At 46.3% G+C, this 21,556-nt stretch overlaps 1 protein-coding gene across 7 annotated transcripts in view; it reads right to left on the reverse strand.

Annotated features, from left to right (window-relative positions):
• LOC135547313 (probable ubiquitin carboxyl-terminal hydrolase FAF-X) overlaps nt 1-21,556 on the reverse strand; it is an 86,799-nt gene that overhangs the window by 19,698 nt on the left and 45,545 nt on the right. For all 7 annotated transcript variants that reach the window (XM_064976196.1, XM_064976194.1, XM_064976193.1 and 4 more), the window contains 20 exons: nt 17,541-17,636; nt 17,047-17,258; nt 16,675-16,915; nt 16,394-16,543; nt 16,045-16,165; nt 15,656-15,786; nt 15,243-15,521; nt 14,973-15,098; nt 14,637-14,774; nt 14,078-14,244; nt 13,586-13,694; nt 12,849-12,995; nt 10,016-10,162; nt 9,565-9,772; nt 9,032-9,252; nt 3,208-3,398; nt 2,711-2,884; nt 1,884-2,025; nt 1,473-1,676; nt 611-1,181 (listed from right to left, as the gene is read on the reverse strand). In XM_064976196.1, the coding sequence (XP_064832268.1) occupies nt 611-1,181; nt 1,473-1,676; nt 1,884-2,025; nt 2,711-2,884; nt 3,208-3,398; nt 9,032-9,252; nt 9,565-9,772; nt 10,016-10,162; nt 12,849-12,995; nt 13,586-13,694; nt 14,078-14,244; nt 14,637-14,774; nt 14,973-15,098; nt 15,243-15,521; nt 15,656-15,786; nt 16,045-16,165; nt 16,394-16,543; nt 16,675-16,915; nt 17,047-17,258; nt 17,541-17,636 (3,775 nt within the window). The remainder of the gene's footprint in view (nt 1-610; nt 1,182-1,472; nt 1,677-1,883; nt 2,026-2,710; nt 2,885-3,207; nt 3,399-9,031; nt 9,253-9,564; nt 9,773-10,015; nt 10,163-12,848; nt 12,996-13,585; nt 13,695-14,077; nt 14,245-14,636; nt 14,775-14,972; nt 15,099-15,242; nt 15,522-15,655; nt 15,787-16,044; nt 16,166-16,393; nt 16,544-16,674; nt 16,916-17,046; nt 17,259-17,540; nt 17,637-21,556) is intronic.

Genomic DNA, 21,556 nt, shown 5'->3' on the forward strand with positions numbered 1-21,556 from the left:
ATACCGACCAAGTGCTTTTACACTGATGGCTAACCCTGCAATAGTCAGTTCATTTCCCTGCGCCTGTCGTGCAACAGACAGACAGACAGCAGTACACTGTGGCCTGGCTGGCTGGCTGCATTAATAATGCAGAAGGCAGAGGAAACTGCTGCAGTTTACAGTCAGCCAGTTCAGCTCTGACATCCTACACTTTCCTTCTTCATACAACTCTCTACAGGGGCGGTGAAGTTGAATACATCTCCAACACAGTGTTACCAGTGGTAAGATAAAAACGAGGGGGGCTTTTTCATCTTTTTAAATATTGAGAGGAATGAAAGTATCTGCTATTAAAGCAAAAGTCATGTCGCTGTTACAGTGATTAAAAGCCTTGTTATGGTACTAAGGTGAGAGGTTGGGTCATTCACAGTGCACAAATGAAAAAGGCAAATCACAGTGATATCAATCTCACTTCTTGGGTTGTACACATTAGCAGGGGAAATAACAGGGGAGAACAAAGGAGACAAACAAAACCTCAGAGTAGCAGCAACACCCACCCCGAGAAGAGCTCTAAAACGCAAAAGGAGGTATTCTGAAGCGTGTGTGTGTGTGTGTGTGTGTGTGTTCCAGTTACCTGGCGGAGGGTTTAAATAGACACTGTTACAGGTCAGGAGTTTCTTAACAAACTGGAAATACTCCAGGCTGTACTGCATACGGTTGTGCATGAACTGCACATTCTGCTTGCGCACACTGCACTCGATTACACCGGGCATCTTGACCTGGTGCGGCGGCTTGTTGTTGGACGAGGACGAGATGGTCAGCTCCTGAATGTACTTGACCAGCTCGCTGTCCTTGTCCAGTGAGTCCATCCGCTCGTAGAAGAGGATGTATGCGTTCCACCAGCGCTTCTGGCGCCGGTACGACATCCTCTTCATCATGTGGTCAAACACCTCGCCCATGTACTCCCCTCCGAAGCACTGGTTCTTCATCTCCTCCTCGTCGTCCATCTTGCACTCCGTCACGTCGCCGTCGTCAAACTTGTACCAGCGGTTCCGCTCGCCGTCTGCCCCACCCACGTTCCTCTGTGTGATGTAGGAGTAGTAGTGTCCGCCGCTGGCCTGGCCTGAGTGGACCAGCACCCCAACCAGGCGGTACTTGGAGCTGCCTGGGGGCTCTGGTTCAGAGGGCTCGTTCTGCTGGATCACCTGAGGGCAGGACACAATAATTGATGTTGAAGTGAACCACTTAATTGGTTCGTTTAAAGGGACAGTTCACTCCAAAGTGAGTTATGAAGACATCTGACACTGATTTTTTGGAGTGAATTGTCCCTTGAAATGGGATCCCATCTGAATTAATTTACATAAAATATTTCTCATTTCAACTATCTGAAATGTTAGAACGACAACTACAACATTATGAAATCATTAAAATAGACATTTACTCCGTATTTCCACACACAATGTAATAATCTATGTCATCTTCATGCCATCCCTAACCTGGTTCTCTGGGTTGACGTCGTCCCCCTCCAGCTTGGCCACCCCAGCTACTGTGTAGGGCTCCATGTCCAGCTCCCTGGGGAACTCAAAGTAGTCGTTGAACTTGATGGCACACTCCCTCTCCCAGTCGTAGTCAAACCTCTTCAGCTGGATGGCCAGCACTGGGGGAAGCTTCTTGATCAGCAGCCGCTTCACTGTGTCCACCTGGAGGGTGGGGGGGAGACGAGCAAACACGTTACTGCTACTAGCCTTCTGGTCAGGGGGCCTAAGCTAACCTTCCTCCCGGAGACCTACTGGGCAAGTAGGCTTTTGCTACAACCCTGGAAAGCCTATAGGAATGTAGCTAGTTAGGAAAAAAGGCTTTTGGTCCATTTCAATTGTAAGATCTGATAAGAAAAACATTATTCTCACCTTCTTGTTGCACTTCTCACAGTGGTATGCGTTAGCACCCTCCAGCAGGTCTCCTTTGACGTACTGCTCCATTGAGTCCAACAGGTTCTGGTGGTTCCTGATGTCTACATTCAGAGTGGTGAACGACTCCTCACACTCATACCTGTAGCACACACAATATCCACATTCCTTTCAACCAACACTGTATAGTCTCATAAACCCGACTCTAGGCAACAGCAGTGACTAGGGTCTGGTTTCACTCGCTAGGTTTCCATCCAATTGGTGACGGATTTTAATGCAAATATTCACTTCGTGAAGGCCATAGGACTGCAAATGAAAGACTTCAACAATGTCTCTGTCACTAACAAATATAGTAATGGGGGTAACTCCATAACGCAATTGAAAAAGGCAAGGCACACTGGGAAATTATTGGAGGCGTGGATTGTGGGGGTGTTAAATTTAAGTATACCTTAATCATAACCTCTGGTCTCCATCCTGCTATCCACTTTGTATTTTATTGAAGCATATAAGGTTGTGACGTAGGTAGTGACAAAGACATGTTATGCTGGAACATTTGAAAATGGTGAGAGGCAACCTGGATATCTAGGGAGACTAAACACTGAAGCAGCCTCATAAAACCACTACAAACAAATCTCTCTCTCTCTCTCTGCAGAAATGGACATCTTCAAATCAATTACCCTGAGATGCGTGAACAATAAGCATTGGTCCATTTTGCCCCTAGACCAGATCTCAAGTCAGTTTCACATTCTCCCCCATAATGGTTGAGGTTATAAATTACCAAGATATCCCTGATCTTAAATCTGTTCCTATGGCAGTGTGTGAGTTACCTATGTGGGCACCCCTGGCAGATCTTCTGGTCAGCAAAGGATCCACCCAGCACCTTACTGAGCATGGCTGGGTGACCCAGGGCTTTCAGAGCCTCGTCCAGACTGTCCACTAGAGAGTTGAAGAACTCCAGGGCATCGTGCTGCTCTCGCAGGTTCACAGGCTCGCCCCATAACCTATAGGATGGGATGAGGCTTAATCATTAAGGGGTATTGTGTGTAGATTGATGAGGGAAAAAAACAACTTAATCCGTTTTAGAATAAGGCAGTAACGTAACAAAATGTGGAAAAAGTCAAGGGGTCTGAATACTTTTTGAATACACTGTACAGTGTACATTTGTTTATTTTTGACCATTTTGATTAACAACAAATCACAGTAAGGTACTTAATTGTTACCCAGATTAGAGATGAGATAAACACAGCTGCATTGGGCCTTTAAAATAATGGTATGTATGGCCCATCTGGTTTTTCCAGGTAATCATTCTCTTCCCTCCACTGACCTGAACTGTTTCCAGAAGCCTCTCGGTATGTAGTACTGCAGTCTGGAGGAGGCCAGGTGGCCAAAGATGACCTGCAGGTGGCGCAGCACCCCGATGTTGTACTCCTTCCTGTCCTCCGATTTACTGAGCGATGGCTTGTCGTCAAACTGGTGGTGGTAGTTGAACACCTCATCTCGCGGGTCCACATTACTCTGTAGGGGCAAATGGACACACAGGGTTAAGCTGGGTCCTGGTCATTAGGACACACAATGGAACAGGTTTTAAACCACATACTCTGTTACCGCAACACCCCACATCTTCAGTGCCATAAAGGTGTCTCAGCTAAGGAGCTAATATCAACAGCAGCTACCAATGGAACAAGAGCTCAGCCTTCAACACCATAGTACCCTCTAAGCTCATCATTAAGCTCTGGGTCTGAACCCCACCCTGCACAACTGGGTCCTGGACTTCCTGATGGGCCATCCCCAGGTGGTGAAGGTAGGAAATAACACCTCCACTTCATTGATCCTCAACACTGGGGCCCCACAAGGGTGCGTGCTCAGCCCTCTCCTCTACTCCCTGTTCACCCATGACTGGCCATGCACACCTCAAACTAAATCACCAAGTTTGCAGACGACACAAGAGTAGTAGGCCTGATTACCAACAACAATGAGTCAGCCTACAGGGAGGAGATGAGGGCCCTGGCGGAGTGGTGCCAGGAAAATAATCTCTCCCTCAACAAAACAAAAGGAGCTGTTCGTGGACTTCAGGAAACAGCAGAAGGAGCACCCCTCTATCCACATCGACAGGACAGCAGTGGAGAAGGTGGAAAGTTAAGTTCTTCGGCGTACACATCACTGACAATCTGAAATGGTCCACCCACACTGACAGTGTGGCGAAGAAGGCACAACAGCGCCTCTTTAACCTCAGGAGGCTGAAGAAATTCGGCTTGGCCCCTATGACCCTCACAAACTTTTACAGATGCACCATTGAGAGCATCCTGTCGGGCTGTATCACCGCCTGGTATGGCAACTGCACTGCCGGCAACCACAGGGCTGTCTGCCAAACGCATCATCGGGGGCTCACTGCCTGCCCTAAAGGACACCTACAGCACCCAATGTCACAGGAAGGCCAAAAAGAACATCAACCACCGGAGCCACGACCTGTTCACCCCACTATCATCCAGAAGGCGAGGTCAGTAGAGGTGCATCAAAGCCGGGACAAAGAGACTGAAAAACAGCTTCTATCTCAAGGCCATCAGACTAAAATATTCATCAATAGCCAGCCTCCACCCAGTACCCTGGTCTGAACTTAGTCACTGTCACTAGCTGGCTACCACCAGGTTACTCAACTCTGCACCTTAGAGGCCGCTGCCCTATGTACATAGACATGGAATAACTGGTCACTTTAATAATGTTTTACTCATTTCAAATGTATATACTGTATTCTAGTCTATGCCACTCCGACATTGCTCGTCATACACACACACACACACAGTTGAAGAAGTCAGAAGTTTACATACACCTTAGCCAAATACACTTAGTCATTTTTTTCCACAATTCCTGACATTTAATCTTAGTAAAAAATTCCATGTCTTCGGTCATTCAGGATCACCACTTAATTTTAAGAATGTAAAATGTCAGAATAATAGTAGAGATAATTATTTATTTCAGCTTTTATTTCTTTCATCATATTCCCAGTGGGTCAGAAGTTAAGATACACTCAATTAGTATTTGGTAGGATTGCCTTTAAATTGTTTCAGGTAGCCTTCCACAAGCTTCCCACAATAAGTTGGGTGAATTTTGGCCATTTCTCCTGACAGAGCTGGTGTAACTTAGTCAGGTTTGTAGGCCTCCTTGCTCGCACACGCTTTTTTCAGTTCTGCCCACAATTTTTCTATGGGATTGAGGTCAGGGCTTTGTGATGGCCACTCCAATATCTTGATATTGTTGTCCTTATGCCATTTTGCCACAACTATGCTTGATGTCATTGTCCATTTGGAAGACCTATTTGTGACTAAGCTTTAACTTCCTGACTGATGTCTTGATGTTGCTTCAATATATTCACATCTATTTCCTACCTCATGATGCCATCTATTTTGTGAAGTGCACCAGTCCCTCCTGCAGCAAAGCACCCCCACAACATGATGCTGCCACCCATGTGCTTCACGGTTGGGATGGTATTCTTCGGGTTGCAAGCCTCCCCCTTTTTCCTCCAAACATAACAATGGTCATTATGGCCAAACTGGTCTGATGAAATAAAAATAGAACTGAGGACATTTCTCCAAAAAGTACGATCTTTGTCCCCATGTGCAGTTGCAAACCTTAGTCTGGCTTGTTAATGGCGGCTTTGGAGCAGTGGCTTCTTCCTTGCTGAGCGGCCTTTCAGGTAATGTTGCTATCGGACTCGTTTTACTGTGGATATAGATACCTGTGTACCTGTTTCCTACAGCATCTTCACAAGGTCCTCTGCTGTTGTTCTGGGATTGATTTGCACCAAAGTGCATTCACGTCTAGGAGACAGAACGCATCTCCTTCCTGAGCGGTATGACGGCTGTGTGGTCCCATGGGGTTTATACTTGCGTACTATTGTTTGTACAGATGAACGTGGTACCTTCAGGCGTTTGGAAATTGCTGCCAAGGATGAACCAGAATGGTCATCGTGGATCCGGATGACCACCCAAAGGGAACTCTCCAAGGAAGGATTGTGAAGGCGGTGACACACCTGTGATTTATGTAAAAACTACCTCAACAGAGGTAGAAAACCTGCTACTGACTCGTTTATTCCACCTTTCCGCTTTAGAGGAAAGTAGCCGTGTCCTGTGTCAATGGAGACACCCACTATTACCCCACCGTGAATCTGTCCATTCTCACCCCGAAAGTAAGGTGCACAGTCAGGACGGGGAAAGTACACCAGCTGAAGGTGCCATTATTGATTGGGAGAGACTGTTCCCTATATAAGAAGCTTCGGTTGACGGATGACGTTACGCACCTGACAAAGGGGATCAGGTCTCTATTACCCCAAGTCTATCATACGCCAAGAGCCGGGCCACCGGAGGGGTGCAGGAAAGCAGAGGAATAAAAAGACCAAGTCCAAGCTCAAGGTAGTAGCCCTACAAGGAAATGTAGCCTCGACCTCGTCCTCTGGAGCAGAGGAAGAAATACAGACCCAACACCTCAGACAGCTATTCCAGGAATTGAGTCGTGCAATGAAGGGGTGAAAAACAGGAATTACTAATGGTGCCTAAACCATACAGGGATACTTCCCCTACAGCTAGCACATTCCCACATCCTAGGAGGACACCTGGCATGGGACAAAACAATCGACAGAATCATGCAGAGGTTCTATTGGGCCCGTGTTACCCGAGATGTGGCCAGGTATTGCAGGACGTGTGATCAATGTCAGCGTACAGCTCCACGGCCACAACTGCGTAATCCTTTGATTCCTCTCCCCATAATAGAGACTCCCTTCGAACGCATAGCTGTGGACCTCGTGGGACCCCTCCCGAAATCCGCCAGAGGACATCGTAGATTACGCTACCAAGTTCCCAGAGGCCATACCCTTCGCAACATGTCGTCAAAGGAAATTGTTCATGCTGTTCTCCCGGGTGGGCCTTCCCAAGATGATCCAAACCGACCAGGGTACCACTGTTTATGTCCTGGTTGATGAAGGACTTGTGTCAGTTATACCAAGTTCAACAGACACGCACCAGCATATTCCACCCGCAGACAGACGGTTTGTGCGAACTCCTGAACAAAACGATTAAAAGCATGTTGAGAAGAGTGGTGTCCAGAGACAGAAAAAACTGGGACATGCTTCTGCCCAACTTAATGTTTGCCCTGCGAGAAGTACCCCAGGCGTCCACTTCGAATTGCTCTACGGCAGGTCATGTCGAGGGATCCTCGACTTAGCCAAGGAGACCTGGGAGGCCCAACCATGCCCATTCCAGTCAACGATAGAACATGTTACCCTGATGAGGGACCGCCTGTCGGCAGTCTGCCCCATAGTACATTTGCATTTGAAGAAAGCACAACGGAATCAAATCATAGGCCGGGTGTCAGCGACACCCAGGGAGTTCACCGTGGGAGAGAAAGTGATGGTACTTGTGCCCACGGCCAAACACAGCTTGCTGGCATAGTGGAGGGGCCTTACAAGGTAACGGAAAGGGTATCACCGGTCAATTACCTCATCAACAACCGGACAGGAGGAAGAAGGTCCAACTCCATCATATCAACCTGCTAAATAAGTACCTTGGGAGAGAGGAGGGTGTGGCTTTGATGGCCGTGGAGGACAAGGAAAAAGGAGGCCCTGCTACAGGTGCGTCATGGCCGAACTCTCCTGCCAGAGGAGTCAAGACAGCTAGCCATGCTGATTATGCAATTCGGCAGGGTATTCTCGCCCTTAACAGGACAAACAGATGTTCTGTTTCATCATATCCACACTGAACCCGGCAAGAAGGTGCATATCCGGCCTTACGGGATTCCTGGGGCCCGCAGAGTCATCGCAAAGAATGAGGTAAGGGAGATGGGTGATCGAGCCATCTACGAGTGAGTGGTCCAGTCCCATAGTCATGGTCCCCAAACCAGACGGCAGTATGAGGCTCTGCAACAACTTTAGGGGTGTAAACGCCATCTCTACATTCAACGTGTATCCCATGCCCCACGTGGATGAACTCGGAGCGCTTAGGAAAGGCCAAGTTCATCACCACCCTGGATTTGACGAAGGGATATTGGCAAGTGCCGGTGGCTCCGGAGGACCGCCCAAAGACTGCCTTCGCCACATCAGAGGGACTTTTTCAGTATGTGAGCATGCCCTTCTTGCGGCAACATTTCAACGCCTCATGGATGCCGTTCTATGGCCCCATCAAGAGTATACGGTGGTGTACATAGACGATGTGGTCATCCACAGCAAGGTCTGGGATAGCCACCTCCTGCAACTACGGTCGGTGCTCGTGTGCCTGGAGGCTACAGGGCTGACAGCCAATTCCAAAAAATGCTGCCTGGGTCTGTCCGAAGCGGAATACACTGTGGGGAACGGAAAAATACGTCCACAGGCACAAAAGACCAGGGCCATTCGGGACTGGCCGTGGCCCCAGACAAAGCAGGATGTTGGAGCCTTCTTGGGGATAACAGGATATTATTGCCATTTCATCCCTGGGTATTGCCAAACCCCTCACAAACCTCATTGAGAAAAGAGAGCCTGTGCGCTGATCCCGTCCTGCATGCTCCTGACTTCTCCCAAGAGTTCATTGCGCAGGTGGAAGCCTCAGATAAGGGGAGCAGAGCCGTCCTAGCTCAAGGTGAAAGCAAAGCAGAGAGGCCTACTCTCTTTGCTTTCAGATAATTCTAAATTCCAGGGCCTCCAGAATGGTGCAGCGGTCTAAGGAACTGCATCGCAGTGCTAGAGGAATCACTACAGACCCTGTCCGATCCCGGGCTGTGTCGCAGCCGGCCACGGCCGCGACACCCATGAGGTGGTTCACAATTGCCCCAGCGCCGTTCGGGTAAGGGGAGGGTTTGGCCGGCTGGGATGTCCTTGTCCTATCGTGCTCTTGTGGCGGGCCGGGCTCATACACGCTGACTTCGGTCGCCAGCTGTACGGTGTTTCCTCCGACACATTGGTGCGGCTGGCTTCCAGGTTAAACGAGCAGTGTGTCATGAAGCAGTGCGGCTTGTCGGGGTTGTGTTTCAGAGGAAGCATTGACTCTCGACCTTCGCCTCTCCCGAGTCCGTAACGGGTTCTGCAGCAATGGGACAAGACTAACAACCAACTGGATATCATGAAATAAAATAATATCATTCTATATTCTAAAGTCGTTCCTCGATACTGCTCTCTCCTGCATTACCTCGTTTTCCTGCTTCTCATCACCGGACATGTCATCGTCCACATCGGTGCCGGTGCCCTCGATGGCCAGAATGCCGTTGCGTATGGGCGGGATCATGTAGAGCTGCTGGATGACCGAGTTCATGTAGCAGGTGGCTCCGGCATTCTTCAGTCCCACAAAGCCTTTAGTGGGCCTCGGTCCCACCGGGGGGAGATACTCCCACTCTGTCAGAGCCTCACAACCTGGGAGATTGGGTGGGGATATCATTTGGACATACACAATAACAAAGGTGGGTAGGTTCTGTGCCTCACAACCTGAAGGGAAGTAAATCTGGGAGTGAGTTCTTATCACTTTAGATTGTATCACTAAATTTAAGCATAGAGTTGCAGGGATGTGATTGCCCCAAATATAAATTGAGAAGAAAGACTAATGTAATGATGAGATACAGATCAAGAGTAAGTAATAGTATTTCTGGCTTTCTGAGGTGCAAACATTGATCAGTGAAAGTTAATGGAGAACACAACTCTGTGTAGTTTTCCTCTTAGAGTTCCTACCTAGATAGTACATATCAGTGAGCGTGTCGACCATCTGCTTTAGATTCCGGACACAGCCCACCGCCAGCGCCACCAGCAGCTCGAAGCCTGCGTTGATAGAGGCGGGGCTGCTACAGACAGGGATGGCTTGCTCCGTGGGGAACTCCCCACTTTTCATGTACTGCAGGTACACATTCGATGCTGGGAAAATGAAGTCATCTATCAACTCCTGGACAGAGGGGGAGGGAGAGTGAGTTAATACAGGGTAAGAAAGTAACATTTACTGCGTGCGGCACATTTATTACAGCCACATACAGATATGAAGGTCACTGCTAAAATTTTAAATATTTATTACCACAGAAGATCATTCTAGAAGCTTCTGGTGGGCCAAATCAAATGTTGTAGAGGGCCCCACTAATGTCGGTGAATAAGTAAAAAGATTAAATTCAATACAAAATGGATGCCATCATACCTTGATGAGGTTGGCCCCTCCCTTCTCACAGCCGATGTAGTACTTCTTCTCTGATGTCTGGAAGGCCAGCAGCTCCTTGGTGATCCCGATGTGGCCCTCCAGGATGGTTTCCTCTACGCCCGTCTCCCCTGTCCTCTTTACCTCATCCTGGGACACACACACACAGTACCAACAACCAGGGTCCTATTCATTAAGCACCGAACAGTACACAGCAGAAAAGGACTACATGGACTGATTCCCCTCCCCGTTGATTAACATCTTGTTACGGTGTGTCCTAATGAATACAACCTAGCTCTGACTAGGGCTGTGGCAGTCAAGAAATTGTATCAGCCGGTGATTGTCAAGAAAATAACGGTCGGTCTCACGATAATTGACCGTTAATTAACATACACATTTAGCATCTCCTGGCTTCCATACATAGCCTACACGTTACTGATGCAGACATTTGGAACATCTACATTTTAAAAAGTCTATTAAATCCATGTAATAAAGCCTACACCTTCACAATGAATCCATTATTTATTTTATACACAGGTCTAAAGAAACATGATATGAAGAAAATGTAGTCTATTTCAGAATAACAGAATAGGCTACTCTGAGTTGTCCTTATGTTAGGCCCTGAGCTGGCTATGCCATATGACTGTGGGCTACACTAGTTCATTTACCAGACATGATCTGGTTAGAATTCCATGGCATTTTTTTTGAGTAGAAGAATACAATTGAACAAAGCTGAATCAAACAGTAAGGATATTTTCTCCAAAAGATTTGAGGGAGGGCACACATTTGGCTATTCTGTGTTGAGTGGTTAACAAAGAAATAGTTACTCCAATATGCTTAATTTAAAGTTAATGTAACTTTAGTTGCCCTACAAACGTTGGGCTACATGTTCAGATTTGTAATATATTGTAATGCTGCATGATGCGACTCTATTGATGATTTGAAAAAAAGTCTCTTGAAAGGCATGAGCTCTGCTTTGTTTTTTTGCGCAGGCTGTACACACTTCATCAGTCTCTCATTCACAATTTGACAAGCACTTGATAATGCTTCGAATTTCCCGGCGTCATTCCCTTTGTTTGGCCGTAATGCACCCTAAAAAAAAATCAATGCCTTTTGTGGCCATTGATTGGTTTGCCCTTCTCTCTGAGTGCTGTGCAATTCATGATCTAATCTGGTCTTCTCACAGGCTACAAGGGAAGCCAGACTTGTCTGGGATGCAACTGCACGCGTCCTTATCCAATTCAGAAGATATTAGAAGAACTGTTCACAGCAAAACGAACAGCAAAAACACTAGCCTATGTCAATCTACGATTCCCCACAGTACAAAAGTTGAACTATTCTATTCTGTGCAAGAAATAAATATCCCAGTCTGGGACAGTTGTGGGCTGCGTTAGATCCCAAATGAATACAACCAATAGCATCAAAAAAAACTTTTTTACACAGTGAGGCTGACGCAATAGATCAAAACGTTTAGCTTAAAATGTTGATAAACTATTAGGCCATTTTTTCACATAAGGACGCGTGCAGTTGCGTCCCTGACGTGTCTGGCTTCCCTGTGAGAAAGACCAGATTAGGTCATGAATTGCACAGCACTCAGAGAGAAGGGCACAAGTCACTGGCCACAAAAGGCATGGATTTTTTTAGGGTGCATTAGGCTATAAGTGTGAATGTTCCATTTAGCGAGAAAACACCATTAATCAAAAGTGACCACAAATGCAATTATCCCCAAACTTGAAACTCACACGCTGCTTGTAAAGCGGAATAATGTGCTTACATTTTAAGAAGTTATTTGGCCCCTTAAAACATATACATTTTGGGGCGGCAAGTAGCCTAGTGGTTAGAGATTTGGACTTGTAACCGAAAGGTTGCAAGATCGAATCCCCGAGCTAACAAGGTAAAAATCTGTCATTCTGCCCCTGAACAAGGCACTTAACCCACTGTTCCTAGGCCGTCATTGAAAATAAGAATTTGTTCTTAACCTAGTTAAATTAAAATATAGGCCTATGGGCTAGGCTCCAGGAGTTGACTATTATTCCAAGAATGTACAAAGGCAAGAAGAATCTCAAATCGATTTTGATTAACACTTTTTTGGTTACTACATGATTCCATATGTGTTATTTCATAGTTTTTGTTTTCACTATTATTCTACAATGTAGAAAATAGTCAAAATAAGGTGTGCACAGACTTGACTTGTACTGTATGTGTGAAATGAGTTTTGATTTGGAATGGACCATTATCATGCAAACAAGGGCAGGGGAAACACGTCATCTATGCATTTAAATAGCGAATGGAGGACGCTTTACCCGTGATTCATTTTCATGTCAGCCATGTAGGCTATACTCCTGTTCCTTAATATTAGGAAAGTTGAGAAGTAAATATAGTAGGCCTATAGGAAGCTGATGGGATCCTTTTTTTAACATCACTCTCAGGCCATCACTGTTTTATCACGCAATTGCATAGCCTATAGAAATGTTGCGCAACAGGAGCTCATGTGCTCTCATGAAGAGTTTGATTAGATTTTAGATGACATTTGCATTGATGTCAGAGTGATTAGAGGGACAATAGAGTGCTGAGTACCAGGCAGTTAGCAAGTTGGTGGGTTACTAATGACCATCAGCAGCATCAGAGCTTGGAGAAGCCTAACTACCATGACTCAACTGTCACGTGGAATTTGACTGCCTTCATGACTTGTGACCGCCGGTGTGACGGTAATACGGTCACCGCAACAGCCCTAGCTCTGACCAAGGACTAGAACCTCAGCCATGAGCTGCAATTAACTCAACACAAAGCTCAGGGGCATTATTCATGACACGTTCTGGATGAATCATGGTCATACCCTGATCCTCTTGAGCCAGTCGATTTCATTGTTGAGCAGCACCTCTGCATTGGGCAGGTTGATGTTGCTGTTGTAGGCATAGTTCAGGAGGTGCCTGAGCAGGGTGAAGTAGTCCCCAGCATGCTTGGCCCGCTCCTTAGCGGTGCTCTGGAACACAAACAGAGAGCATGTACATTCACATTAGTACTGTATTACCTGGAGCAGCAAGAGATCAATGTTTGAATACCTAATAGGGAATGTTTTTTTTAAAAGCTGTTGAAAATCCATGAAAACCAGTTGACAGCTTACTTAACACTGCCTACTTTAAGCAGTACATGCGTACCTTCTCCTTCCTTCCTTGAAGTGATCACTGTTCTCGCCTGGCTGGATAGCAGAAATAATATGATATAATACAACCTTAGCTTATTCTGATTTGGGAGATCAGTGAGAACTTCAACGAAGGCAGGCAGTAAGAGTGCAAGTTCAATGTATATGATTCAATGTATATGATTGCAGTGTTCAATGTTCAATGTATATGTATATGATTGCAGTGAAAGTAATGTGCTGATATGTACCCCCAGCACAGTGAAGAGAGGTGCTGATACGTACCCCCAGCACAGTGAAGAGAAAGGTGCTGATATGTACCCCCAGCACAGTGAAGAGAAAGGTGCTGATACGTACCCCCAGCACAGTGAAGAGAAAGGTGCTGACACGTACCCCCAGCACAGTGAAGTGAAGAGAGTGTTGCTGATACGTACCCCCAGCACAGTGAAGAGGAGGGTGATGAAGAAGAGAAGGGGTCGATGGCCCATGCAACACCTGGTGGCCATGAGGAAGAACTGCTCCTGGGCCATCTGACGAACTGACCTGGAAACGGATCAGAAGACAATTATACTACAGACAAACTAATCCATCAATCCACCAACTGACCTGGGGACAGATATTACCATTACCATAGACACAGACCATCCCACATCTCATCCACTACAAGAAGCAGTTACAACACAGAGACCACTGTGGTACACCAGCAGCAACCAGCCTTGAGGTGTGGCAGGCTGCTTTTCCAGCCTAACATGAAAACATCTACATTCAGGTTATTTAGCAGACGCCATTTAGAAGACTCTCTTATCCAGAGCGACTTACAGTCAAGTGCACATCTGATGCTGATAGACAGGCAAACTGGCGCACACACACACACACACACGCACGTCGTCGTCTCCTTACACAGACACACGGCGGGGGGTACATACTTGCTGTGGCAGTGCATTAGCAGGTCTATGATGAAGGTCTGCCAGGCCTTCTCCTTGCTGAGTGTGTCCAGAGCGGTGGGCAGCAGGGAGAAACACAGGGTCATGATCTCCAGGGCCTCACAACACACCTGCTCATCCTCCCCGTCCGGCTCCTTAGACGCATTCGTCTGTAGCGGGGGAGGACACACACAGCGCTGTGACTTTATAAACACACACACTCTGTATTTCAGGAAGCAGGTGCACACAATTAACCAATTAGTCCCTTCGGCAAGCACCACAGACACAGAAAGACAGACATTAAACAGACGCTCAACACACACAAAAACAGATCCGTGACTGTATAGGCTAAACAATACACACTAGCCTCATCAAGGTAGAAAATATACTAACAACAAACAATTGTGAACTATTAATAGACGGAAAATCTATGAGTGCAGTGGCCTACACAACACCCCACTATAGAGCAATGGGATCTGCACAGTCTCCTAAGACTGAGACCAAAATAAAGCAGATAATCAATCAATGGACTGATGATCAAAGGATAAGCGGCCATGCGTACCTTCTCGTAGATCTTGCTGATCTCTTCGTTGGAGCTAAAGACTAGCTGTACGGTGCCACAGCCCGACGCCCACACTATCTTCTGCACCGCCCGGATCACACAGATGTCTGGGATGTACTTGGACGCCTGGAAGAAGTTCTGGAAGAGATGAGAGGGAAAAGGAAGGAGAGGGAGGGAACAGTTCAATTAAAGCAGATGATGTCACAGGCATCAACATAGTTGCATACGTACAGTCTGTCCTTCTACCCCATCTCTCCCCACTTCTTTAATTCCCAAGTTCTCTTTCCTCTCTCGCTAGTTCTTTCCTCCCTCCCCGTTTCTCTCCATCCCTCTCACCTCGTCAGAGATCTGCTGAGCCAGGCGTATAGCTACGTTGCGGAGCATACACTCTGAGGCAGGGTTGGGGATGTTTTGCAGGGCACTCTGGAGGACCAGGGCTTGGTCATGAGTGGCCTGGTTGATCTGAAGAAAGAGAGAGAGGATGTTAGCATTAACATGGCCATCACAATCCTAGTTCGACTTCGCATGCACGCGTTTGTGTGTGAGTATGTGTGTGTGTGCACATGTCTCAGTGTACACGCGCTTGTGTGCGTCTAACCAACTAACCGGTGAGACTGGTATGTTCCCCTCAGCATTGGGCTGGCAGGCCTCGGCCACAGCTTTAACGTGTCCGAACCCCACGGCGGTGAGCAGCAGCTTGGCGATCTTCAGAGCGTTGAGGTACGCCCCTCGCCGTGTCTCCATGTCGGCCGAAGGCAGGAAGTTGTTCCGTGTGAGCATGCTCAGTACAAGAGGCAGCCCGCCACTCTTCAGGAAGTTGTACTGGAAGTCGCTGGCATCCTCCCCCAGTGTGGCGCTGGCTGGCATGAGTAGGGCATACACCACCTGAGGAAGGGAGAGGGAAAAGAGGTGTACAAACACACACAGAGTGGAAGTGGTCAACAGAGAGCAAAGCGTACACCACCCAGTATGGTAATGATGAGACAGTCAGCAGTGATCACAAACAAGAGGAGACCCACCTCTATGAGGTAGAGGACTTGTGATGGCGAGGGGCCAAAGAAGCGCGAGTCCAGTGTGGGGCTGAGGCTGTTCTCTCCCAGCTTGGCATGGTCCAGACACATGGCACGCAGGATCTCCACGGTACTGTTATCTACACAAACCCAATCAACAGGCCATTTACACATCCCACAAGTATGTTTCGTTTTAACCATGTTTTGGTGCTATAAACCATTTTACTTTACTTTACAATTACAACCTTACATTTTGTGTTCTGAACTATACCCATGAGGCATTTATAGTTATATTCAACAAATGAATGGTATACCACTAATTTTAAAGTCTAAAAAAATGTATGTAGGAATTCCAGATTGCCTCGATAAAGTGAGTGAGTGCCAGAAAGAGTGAGTACCTGGAGGCATTAGCTTCATGAGTACCCTGGCTCCATCTCGTAACAGAGGCATGTTAATGCCACAGCCCAGGTCCGCTACCTGCCACAGGAAAGATATGTAGCGCAGGTGGAGAGACATGATCTGGAGACAGAGAGAGGAGCAAACAGACAAGGGGTTAACATTGTTCCATTTACTCATCTGCAGTCATGCATGAGATAGGAGTTTTTCCTACTAGCTTGATGCTTTCCTAGGCAAATGCAACATTTTGAATTATTTTCTAGGCAAGGACCAAGAGAGCTAGGCACCCTTTCTGATGAGGTGAGAGGTGAAGCGCCACTCCGGGGAAGTTTGTGTGTGTGTATCGCTCACCACTCCAGGGAGACAGCTCTCCACCTCTGGGTTGGGCCCGTCGCTGAAGTGGTTGCCGTGGTTACCAGGTGAGCCGGTGGAAGAGTCCGAGGAGCTGTCTGGGCTGGACGGCATGTTGGCACTCACCTGGGTCAGCTTGGCTGTGATCAACTACAGACACAACACAACGCGAGAATAGAAGACATCATACAAACCATTTCCTATAAATGACCTATACAAACAAGCTGTAAAGAACCCACCGGTGACATGAGGCTCGTCAAAACACAGCTCATCACGCTTACCGTTTTGTCTTTGAGGTTGAGCTGGCCAATCAGCTTTCTGTCGTCAGCTGGGTCGACGACATCCCCGCCAATGAAGAGCTCTATCTTGGTGTGCGTGGCGTTGGCCTTGATGCGTGTGAGGATGCCACGGCGCACCGAGCCGATGGTGTCGTTGGTGTGAGACCAGATGTCCAGGTCATCTACCTGACGGCCCTGGTTAGGAAAACGCACGGTCAACGTGATGTGCTTCCCCCGGAACGCCCTGAGAGGTAGAGAGGAGGGAGAGAAGAGAAAAGAGGAAGAGGTAGCGAGGACAGGTTAGGGTGAAGTGGTTTGAGGGAAGGAAAAGCTCAGGACAACAAGCTTAAGATCAATGCTTGTAGGCTCCCCTACCTGGACATGGGCAGTATGGTCCTCTCCTCATGGTAGTCGCTGTCACACTCGTTGATGTACTCCTTGAGCACAGTGAGCACGCGGACCATGCGGATGGCTTCCTGCCGGGCCGAGTTGATGCTGTCCTTGTCCCCGTCCAGAACACGCAGCGTATCGTACGACGCCTTCAGACGGTCGAAGCACGACTGGATGAAATCCTCGTGTATCTCTACCTGCATGGGGGACAGGAGGGGTAGTGAGTTCAGGAGAAGGGCATTCATGTCTAATGGTTGACATCCTGTTTGTATGGAACTGCACTGTTCCAATCCATCCCTCAGATAATAGAACCAACATGTACATCAGTGATCCCAGAGAAACGGATTGGAAAACATTGTGACGGTACCGAGGTATCACATATATTTAGGTGGCCGTCTCAAAAAGGCTAGATGATTTAGGTTGATCTAATAGCAGATTGAGCTGTTATTGTTACCGGGACAAAGGGCACCGATGGTTACCTGATTGACTTGTAGTTTTGGTCCGAGGTTGGTGTAGATCTCTTTCAGCAGGTCTATGGCTCGACTGGCGATGTCATCGCTCCCTTGAATTACGACCTGGCAGGAGGAAATAACAGACTGATTCAATGGACGCCTACGGCCCTCTCCATCAAACAGCCCTGGAGACAACACTGAAGAGACTGAGTGGTATGACTCATCATCCAGACTAGAGGGTCATTAATAAGCACTCAGCGGCAGCACACAGAAACATAACCAGGCACAACCACTGGCCCTGAGCTGCCCTCACACACTAACATCAGTACATTAACCCAGACTCAAATACGGTCTGTGTGTCTGTGTGTGTGTGTTTGTACCACGCAATGCTTACCAGCCAAACCAATAACATCAGTGAATGAGCTTTACTTAGGATGCAATAAAATTAATTATTCACATCCAAACATTGCATACAAGGAAATCATATGACCACAAATGTAGCCTCGGCCCCTACTGTGTAAACAGATCTAATACCCAAATATACAATAACAACTCCCGAATCAGCTATTCATTGCAAGTGGAAACAAGGTTTACAAATCCCACATCTAAAACAAATGAAGCAAATCATCTAATATGCCCAGAATGTGAATAACAATGTCAGAATAACACTTGAAGCCAATGCAGGAAATGCAACAGATTCTCGCATTGAGGGATTATTGGACATGTAGGTAACTAAAACAAACAGATAGGCCACTGATGCTAACTAACTGGGTCATCCATCCCCCCTATCCATAGTCTAAATATATCAGTTCAAGCAGCCCCTGAAATAATCCCACAGAACCCAGAGGTTTATATACACATGGAAATATATGTATGGTTGAGCGTCACCTCAAATAGCAGCATTCAAGGATATGGTCTTTGAAGTTGTGCATTTTTAAACGGTGAGACAATATTTTTTCCACGACTGATGAAAATGAGTTCTCATGGCTCTCTCTTGTCCTTCTGCATATGGTTGAGCTATATGTTTGGAACATCAAATGGCAGTATCGAATCGCTATACATATAGAGTAGAGGTTGGCCGATTAATTAGGGCCGATTTCAAGTTTTCATAACTATCTGTAATCACCATTTTTGGACACCGATCATGGCCGATTACATTGCACTCCACGAGGAGACTGCGTGGCAGGCAGACTACCTGTTATGCGAGTGCAGCAAGGAGCCAAGGTAAGGTGCTAGCTAGCATTAAACATCTCTTATAAAAAAACAATCAATCTTAACATAATCACTAGTTAACTACACATGGTTGATGATATTACTAGTTAGTTTATCTAGCTTGTCCTGCGTTGCATATAAATCGATGTGGTGCCTGTTCATTTATCATTGAATCATAGCCTACTTCGCCAAATGGGTGATGTAACAAGAACATTCGCGAAAAAAAGCACTGCCGTTGCACCAATGTATACCTAACCATAAACATCAACACCTTTCTTAAAATCAATACACAAGTATATATTTTTAAACCTGCATATTTAGTTAATATTGCCTGCTAACCTGGCTCGTTGCGAACTCTGTGAAGACTATTTCTTCCTAACAAAGACGGCCAACTTCACCAAACGGGGGATGATTTTACAAAAGCACATCTGCGAAACAAACACAATGGTAGCACGAATGTACCTAACCATAAACATCAATGCCTTAAACTCAATACACAGAAGTATATATATTTTTTAAACCTGCATATTTAGTTAAAAGAAATCCAGCTTAGCAGGCAATATTAAACTAGGGAAATTGTGTCACTTCTCTTGCGTTCATTGCACGCAGAGTCAGGGTATATACAACAGTTTGGGCCGCCTGGCTCGTTGCGAACTAATTTGCCAGAATGTTACGTAATTATGACATAACATTGAAGGTTGTGCAATGGAACAGGAATATTTAGACTTGTGGATGCCACCGTTAAATAAAATACGGAAAGGTTGTTTTCAAAATGAGAGTTTCTGGATTTGACCATATTAATGACCGAAGGCTTGTATTTCTGTGTGTTATTATGTTATAATTAAGTCAATGATTTGATATTTGATAGAGCAGTCTGACTGAGCGGTGGTAGGCAGCAGCAGGCTCGTAAGCATTCATTCAAACAGCACTTTTGTGCGTTTACCAGCAGCTCTTCACTGTGCTTCAAGCATTAAGCGGTTTATGACTTCAAGCCTATCAACTCCCGAGATTAGGCTAGTATAACTGATGTGAAATGGCTAGTTAGTTAGTGGGGTGCGTGCTAATAGCGTTTCAATCAGTGACGTCACTCGCTCTAAGACCTTGAAGTAGTTGTTCCCCCTGCGCTGCAAGGGCTGCGGCTTATGTGGAGCGATGGGTAAGGATGCTCGAGGGTGGCTGTTGTCGATGTGTTCCTGGATCGAACACAGGTAGGGGTGAGGAGAGGGACGGAAGCTATACTGTTACACTGGCAATACTAAAGTGACTATAAGAACATCCAATAGTCAAAGGTCAATGAAATACAAACGGTATAGAGAGAAATAGTACTATAATTCCTATTATAACTACAACCTAAAACATCTTACCTGGGAATGTTAAAAGGAACCACCAGCTTTCATTTGTTCTCATGTTCTGAGCAAGGAACTTAAACGTTAGCTTTCTTACATGGCACATATTGCACTTTTACTTTCTTCTCCAACACTTTGTTTTTGCATTATTTAAACCAAATTGAACATGTTTCATTATTTATTTGAGGCTAAATTGATTGTATTGATGTATTATATTAAGTTAAAATAAATGTGTTCATTCAGTATTGTTGTAATTGTCATTTATACCATTTAAAAAATATATTATTATTATTTATTTATTTATTAAATCGGACGATAAATCGGTATCGGCTTTTTTTGGTCCTCCAATAATCGGTATTGGCGTTGAAAAATCATAATCGGTCGACCGCTAATATAGAGCATTCGGAAAGTATTCAGACCCCTTCACTTCTTCCACATTATGTTATGTTACAGCCTTATTCTAAAATGGATTCAATCGTTTTTTCCCCTCAATCAATCTACACTCAATACCCCATAATGACAAAGCAAAAAACACAAAACTGAAATATCACATTTACATAAGTATTCAGACCTTTTACTCAGTACTTTGTTGAAGCACCTTTGGCAGCCTCGAGTCTTCTTGGGTATGATGCTACAAGCTTTGCACACCTGTATTCAGGGACTTTCACCCATTTATATCTGCAGATTCTCTCAAGCTCTGTCAGGTTGGATATAGAGCATCGCTGCACAGCTATTTTTCAGGTCTCTCCAGAGATGTTCGACCGGGTTCAAGTTCGGGCTCTGGCTGGACCACTCATGGACATTCAGAGTCTTGTCCCGAAGTCACTCCTGCGTTGTCTTGGCTGTGTGCTTAGGGTCGTTGTCCTGTCGAAAGGTGAAACTTCACCCCGGGCTGATGTCCTGAGCGTTCTGGAACAGGTTTTCATCAAGGATCTCTGTACTTTGCTCTGTTTGCCTTTCCCTCGATCCCGACTGCCACCACCCATGCTTCACCGTAGGGATGGTACTAATTTTCCTCCAGACCCGACACCTGGAATTCAGGCCCAAGAGTTCAATCTTGGTTTAATCAGACAAGAGAATTCCAAGCGGGCTGTCATGTGCCTTTTACTGACGAGTGGCTTCCATCTGGCCACTCTACAATAAATGCCTGATTGGTGGAGTGCTGCAGAGATGTTTGTCCTTCTGGAAGGTTCTCCCATCTCCAGAGGAACTCTGGAGCTCTGTCAGAGTGACCATCGGGTTCTTGGTCAACTTCCTGACCAAGGCCCTTCTCCCGCAACTGCTCAGTTTGGCTGAGCGGCCAGCTTTAGGAGGAGTCTTGGTGGTTCCAAACTTCTTCCATTTAAGAATGATGGAGGCCAGTGTTCTTAGGGACCTTCAATGCTGCAGATATTTTTTGTACCCTTCCCCCAGATCTGTGCCTCAACAGTATCCGGTCTCGGAGCTCGACGGACAATTCCTTTGACCACATGGCTTGGTTTTGGC

This window comes from Oncorhynchus masou, chromosome 10 (assembly GCF_036934945.1).
Source record: "Oncorhynchus masou masou isolate Uvic2021 chromosome 10, UVic_Omas_1.1, whole genome shotgun sequence".
Lineage (NCBI taxonomy): Eukaryota > Metazoa > Chordata > Actinopteri > Salmoniformes > Salmonidae > Oncorhynchus > Oncorhynchus masou.